Genomic DNA, 7,005 nt, shown 5'->3' on the forward strand with positions numbered 1-7,005 from the left:
TGGTTGCAAAATGGTTGGATTCTCAAGTCCTATATATTACTAATTAATGCAGCTTGCCTCTGTAAGCCCAAGTCCTACATTGGGTGCAAGGGATACTATCAGGTGTGTTTATCCCTTGATAGTATAACCATAGTTACCAATAAGTGAAGCGCAAAAAAACGTTAAAATACTGAATGCGTTATTTGAAAAGTTTTGCATTAAAAAAGACAGCAGAGAAAAATGGCACAAGAAAACAAGTTGCAAAAAAGAAATCAGACTAGCTATGATGGGCCTAGGGTTGTCAAAGGGTCGGATCTGGTTCAGACCAGGTGAGTCCAAACCCAAATCTGTCTTTAAGCTGCTGGTACTGGGTCCAGACCCAAATCCTATAGGGTTCACTATAAGAAAAACCATATATACCCAGGTCATATAAGGATTAGACCTGGTCCACACCTGGTAAAATAATATTTTTTATTTCTTTTATTGAAAAGATCATGGGTCTTAATTGGAACTCGGATCAGACCTAGGTCTGATACGAAATTTCACAAACCATACCCAGCTTCATGTACTAAACGGGTCTGACACGCTTTCTAATCGAACTTCCTTTTTTATCACCAAACCCTGACCCTATAGGATTTGGTACGGGTCAGGTTCAGGTTAAACCCCGCCCCATTGACAGCCCTAGCTAGCCCAAACCGAGATTCTATGTTAAGATTAGACGTGTCCACTCCGTGTAGAATTAAGCCTTTTCCACTCTCAACAAACATTATTGAAACTTGAAAGAGCAAACTTTTACGATTTATTTGATTCAAAGCAATAAAGTGAGGTTGAGAAGATAAGTGAATTTTCTTGCATCCTACATCCGAGGACAAGCAACCTTTTTACCAAATGCAATTGCAATAAAAAGTCGCTTATCAAAAAAAAAAAAAAAATTTTACAATAAAAAGTCTTCATTGAATCAAGTGGATAAGGCAGTTGGTGATCAAGTGTTTACTTAAGTTGCAATGATCATGTCATTGGCCTCTTTTTTTCATTCTCTCTTTTAATTACGTAACTCCAACTCAAAATTGTATGGATGGGAATGAACTTCCAAGGTGATCACCTCCACAGTGACAAATCTCAAGAGTTTATGAAAATATGCAAAAATATTGCAAGAAATTATACTAAAGTTAAAAACGATAATTGCTTATGATATATTTAATTTCTTGTGAGTTTTTTGTCAAAAAACATAAATAATGAGTTTTAAATGTGATATTTATGTTTTATCGGCTATTTATCGTAAAAAAAACAAAATCAAATTTTTATTCTGATTTGGATGGTGAAAGGCTCATGCCAGATCTGCTTTTTTACATGAAAGATGATTAAAAAATCTGTCAAATTGGCAAAACCATATCAGATTCGGGTTATAATTAGATATAGTTTTGGCTTGCCAAATGTAACTTAATGGAATTAAATTTAGTCAGAAATGAGATAAAATATGATTCATTGATATCCCTAGCCTAGTAGGAAGGGATGATGCAGCAAAGTACCGGATACAGATCCAGATTCTCTTGGGTCCATTCTCGGTTGTTAGCTGATCGGGTATCAAATTCATCAATGTTTCCTATACAAAGGAGGCAATAACTCCTATTACCTCTAAAGCCACCTGTGCTCGCTAATTCTATTTTTTGATATATTGAAAAACATCTGAACCAGAGACATTCTGGTCATTTTTTCATATATGCAAGACTCGCATTTATTAAATAAATTTTTTATTAAAATTTAGTAATAATTATAGTACTTCATCTTATTTCAACTAACGCATCTCAATCTTTGGTGTGGCATCAACAATCAAAGTACTATCAATATATCAATATAAGGAGAAGAGGAAGATGCTTTATTCATCATGGAGCTTAAACCACTTAAGTAAAAAGAGAAAGAAAACATCAGCATTGACATGATGGCTTAACTTAACTAACCCAATCTTGCTATCTGTAGTTAGCTACTTTTTTTTTTAAGGTATTGAATTGCTTTCTTTTAAAAAAGGTATGGCTTTGTTCTCTTTTTCAAAGGTATTGCCTTTGTTGTTTGTGAGATACGTAGGGGTGACATCCCTTACGATATCTCTATTAGGCGCATAAAAGGTATATCTGTTTACCGGTAGCTTTGCTCCCCTAATTCCTTCGCTTATGACAGGTTGAGATAATGAAATCCTAAAACTTGACCTAACCAATTTAAGAGTAATAAAATGTTATTTTTTAAATAAAAATATACAAGACCCAATGATATCTGGCAATCAAATGCAACCTACACGTTTCATGGGTCGGAAGTGCTGAATATTGGCAGGCTTCCATTTGGTAAACCAACAGGGGGCTCCGCTTGTTTGGTAGGAGCTGTTAGTGCATGTCACCATGTGTTGGGACATTTCAAGTTCAAAACCCATTAATGATATGTTGTGTAACCGGTGGGGGTCTGCCTAACCCCAAACTTGATTATAAAAAAAAAAAGGCTTCCATTTGTTAAAAATAAAACTTTCATTCCCTAGCTTGACCTTGCAGCAAGGGAAGGTTTAAACCATGTCATTCTATGTCAAGTGACAAACCATATGGTCACCCCTAGCCATTTACCAAGTCAAGGTGCACAACAATCTGGCTTTAAACCGAAAAAGTGGGTCCCTAGCTGACCCACCTTGAACCATAGACCGATCCATCCAATCAGTATAGATGTCAATGGCATGGGTTGGATATCTGATAGAGCTTAATATATATATATATATATATATATATATATATATATATATATATATATATATATAGAGAGAGAGAGAGAGAGAGAGAGAGAGAGAGAGAGAGAGCGTAGGTGCTTTAACATTAGGTGCTTGTGATACTGGACGCAACATGAAGCTCTCAGATGTAGCCAAGGCACCATTGGTTGAAATCTGGGGCCTCCCAGGTGATGAAGCCCTTTATACTCTGGTATGTCACATACCCTTTATTTGTGTAGGATAATGATCCGTGATTTTCATTTTCCATGTTTGATGATGTGGGTATTTGACCTTTTGATCTGCGAAATGAGTCCATAGCAGAGATTTTGCAGAGTCAGGTCTGGATCATCGTGGTTTAGGTTGGTCCAAAGTCATGGATGCTCGCTGGAGAGGGTGAACCATGGACCTGATGAGTCCAGGGTCCATCCATGCATGATTGGTTAGTCATTGTATTAAATCATGCAGATGAGTTTGTGTGAACTGTGAACCATATGCATGTTGCTGCTATTATGCACTTTTGGTCTACTTTTTGCCTTGTTGCATTGCATCTTGGGTCAGGTGGGTTAGCTTGGGTGATTCCGTCTTGAGCCGAATTTGCTTTTGCATGGTGAAGATTGAGAGAGCTTTTCACAGATCCTTTATCAAAATTCATCTGAGAAAACCAACCCAGCATGTTTTTGTTATCGCAGTACAATTTGTGCTATGTACTATCCAATTCATTGTCTGGGACGCTGTGAGACGATGTAATGGCCAGGTCTTAGCAAACCCAACCTGATTTTCACCTGAAAAGAAATTTGGAACAATTCTGATAAATCCCATAAGCTTTAGATTGGCTGGTAGCATGCATTGTTATTTGGAATTTTGTCTAGCTTTGGTTGTTTTGTAACCTATGCCTATCTCTGATCCAAGCTTGAACTAAAGTCAGATACAAAATGCATGTAGATTTGAGAAAACCAACAGGGAATTTTACCTGATTCTATCCATTTTGGTTTTGTAATGGGTCAAGCCCAAAGCCAGGTATCTGATTGGGTCTGGTAGAGCCATAGAGACTTACCAAAGCATATTGAAGGTGTTCCAGGTTGTTCAGATATCCAATCCATAGAAATGCAACTCAAAATCCTCATGTATCTCTAGCATGTGTATGTGAATTGAAGTGTAACAAATTTGAATTATGTGGTGTTCTAAAATGGTTTCACATTTTTTTGCTTTGCACTTTGATGCTATCCATCAGATAATGGTCGATCCAGACACACCCGGTCCTGATGAACCAAAATTGCAGGACCTGCTGCTCTGGTATGCTGAATTTTCTTTTGTAGTTGTAAATGAATTTCTTTTTCTTCTCATATTTTTTATCATGAAAAATGATTGTGCAAAAGAAGAGAAAATTGGCTCCTAACTAAGAAAGCACAATTTTGCACAGGTTGGTTACATACATACCTGCTGGGTCCAATTCATTCCAAGGTTTGTGCCTTGTAAGCTCTTGTTTTTCTGTGTTATCTATCAGAGGTGTACTTTAATGCATTGTGCATGTATTTTTGTTATGGTAATTCTCACAGTTTTTTGGCTTCATTTGAGTTTTATTGTGGTCATAAGATGATGAAAATGTCATCATGCAGCCTTTTCTACACCATCATGATGCCTCTCTGTGATGAGGCCCCATAGGAACATGACATCATGAGCAAAAAAAATCATTGTAATAACTACAGAGGAAAACAGTGTATTTTCTCTATCACTTTATCTAATTGCTTTAGAGGCACAAAATACATGCATACGGGATACTACTATTTCCACTATTGATAATAATGGTAATAATAGTAGCTATAACTGTAACAATGAGAACAACAGCAAGGAGAAGTAGCAGAAAAAGAAAGAAGACAACAATGGCAATGACAACAAAGAGATGATAATAATTGGGACAACCTTAATTTTATCTTCAACCTTAACCATCACAAATTGCTTAACTTAAAAAAGTTAAAGAGGGATTGGACCAATCTATGGTTTGCACTGTTATTGGTTAGGAAATCTTGCTTACCATGACTGGAAACTGAATAGCATTATTTGGCAATCTATATTCATGGTTTTCTTGGTCATTTTTGTTATTTACACTGTAACTATGAGGAAAGCATATGTTCATATGTTGGAAGATGTTAACCAACTTTACATATCATGTTGAATAATATCTACTGATTTTCTTGGTAGTTCTGCTTTGACTAAGTTGGAAGATCTCTTAAATTTGCCGTTAGATGTTAGATAGATACTATACATGTGTGTGTGTGTGTTGAGAGAGAGAGATTAGCATGGTGATGTTTCCGTGTTCATTGCAAAACAGTCACCGAAGTTGTTGAGTACTTGACTCCCGATCCGGAGATCGGCCGCCACAGATATGTCTTTGCTGCTTTCAAGCAGAAACAACCGTTCGGAATGCTTGAACCCGTCCCTCCACGTGAAAAAATTTCCACAGATGCGTTTTCTGCATGCCTAAATATGCCCAACCCATCTGGGGCCATCTTTTTCAAAGCTGAACGTGAACCGTAGGTTGCTAGTAAATCATCAATAATAAGCATGTTTTTACAGAGGCACCGAAGTTATTTGAAGGTTATACAAACATCTGGATATACGAAACACAAACAGCGAGATAGGAGCAGGGGAGTTAAACAGCAAATGGTGTGCTGGGAGAATGAGAGGTGAAAGGCTTCCTGCTGCAAAGACATGCTTGAATTCATCTTTCAGTTACACCTGCTGGTTTCTTTTGCTATAGCGATTGCATCACTTTCTGGGCATTGGCACTGGAGAAATGAGAAACCAAACCTCAGCCACAATGCTCTTTAGACAAAGAAGTCTGATTTGGTTTGTTCAATAAATAAATATTTGTCATCTGTGTTTCTTTTTCATTCTGTAATGTCTGTTTGTGTGCCTGTGTATGTGTGCCACACGAGAGAGATAGAGACATATATCAGCTCCAAATTTGAACAATGCGGCTGGAGCCCTGAGCTGGCGTGAGAGGCAAGCTACGGCTCATTTGCTAGAGCTTGGCTTGCTACAGGCTCAGCTCAAATCGAACACAAAGACACCTTCAATCAATCTAGTTAAGCCTACTACAAAACAATAAGTTTGACCCTAGAGTTGGTAAAGGAGCTAAGCTGGGGCTGTTTCGATCTCTAGATTGGGGCTCATTGTCTCGAACTCCAGTCAAGTCAAATATAAGGCCTCCTTTATGAGTGTGTGTATATATATAGAGAGAGAAATGCTACGGTGTTCTGGGAGCACTTACAAGAAATCATAGTTATATGTTGCATCTTCTCAATCAGACATTATAGATGTATTCAACATATTTTGGATCATGTTTTTTGGGTGAAAAAATATGATTTTTTATCATAAAATTTTGGTACATTGTGAGCCATCGATTTTGAAGATCTTAAAAAACTTACATGTATGCCATAATCACATGAACCAAATTTTAATTCCACTAAATAATAATTGTAGATCATATCTATAAGGTCTTATCAACAAAAAAGCTCAAAAAAAAATGAAGCTTCTGTTAGGTGGGAGTAGGTACTCCGAGAGCACCCTATCATTACTAATATATATATATATATATATATATATATATATATATATATATATATATATATATATATATATATATATATATATATATATATATATATATATATATATATATATATATATATATATATATATATACCTTTTTACTCTCTTTTTTAGATTGAACCATACCATTGTGATTTACTTGGTCTAGTAGGGAATGAATTTTGGATCATGTGATTGCAACATTTAAGCAGGTTTTTTTTTAAGGTTTAAAAAAATCCATGGCCCATGATATACCAAAATTTCATGACTCAAAAGCTCATGTAAGAATAACTAAAAGATATAAACCAAAATTCAATTGTCAGCAAACAAACCATGTTGAACACATCTACGTGGACGGATTGAGTTGATAAAACTTGCAACTATAATTTTCAGCTTAATAGTTTTCTAACTTCATTAGTTCCAAATGTTTACCTAGTTCCAAATGTTTACCCATTTATACGTAAATGAGCCTATTTGAATTGGGCTGAGTCACACGTGCCTTACTCATATTTGACTTGATAATCTTCACAAGCTAGATTGAGCTCAGCTCACCGAGCCCATTTATGGGCCCAAATGAACTCTTAATGACTTGGCTAGAGTCAACCCATGCCACGAGTTCATTCATTAGTTTCCTAGTCCTATTTTAGCACAAAAAAGGGTTCAGTACAACAAACAAGCGAATTAGCGATGAC

At 36.3% G+C, this 7,005-nt stretch overlaps 1 protein-coding gene across 1 annotated transcript; it reads left to right on the forward strand.

Moving 5' to 3' along the window:
• The first annotated feature begins 2,855 nt into the window (after positions 1-2,855).
• On the forward strand, positions 2,856-5,551 carry LOC149834687 (protein TERMINAL FLOWER 1-like). The gene is made up of 5 exons (XM_090009429.1): positions 2,856-2,933; positions 3,954-4,015; positions 4,143-4,183; positions 5,052-5,246; positions 5,481-5,551. The coding sequence occupies exons 1-5, from the start codon at positions 2,856-2,858 to the stop codon at positions 5,549-5,551; spliced, it is 447 nt and encodes a 148-aa protein (XP_089865555.1).
• The last annotated feature ends 1,454 nt before the right edge of the window (positions 5,552-7,005 follow it).

Source organism: Nuphar pumila, chromosome 6 (assembly GCF_984573655.1).
Source record: "Nuphar pumila chromosome 6, dmNupPumi1.hap1.1, whole genome shotgun sequence".
Taxonomy (NCBI): Eukaryota; Viridiplantae; Streptophyta; class Magnoliopsida; order Nymphaeales; family Nymphaeaceae; genus Nuphar; species Nuphar pumila.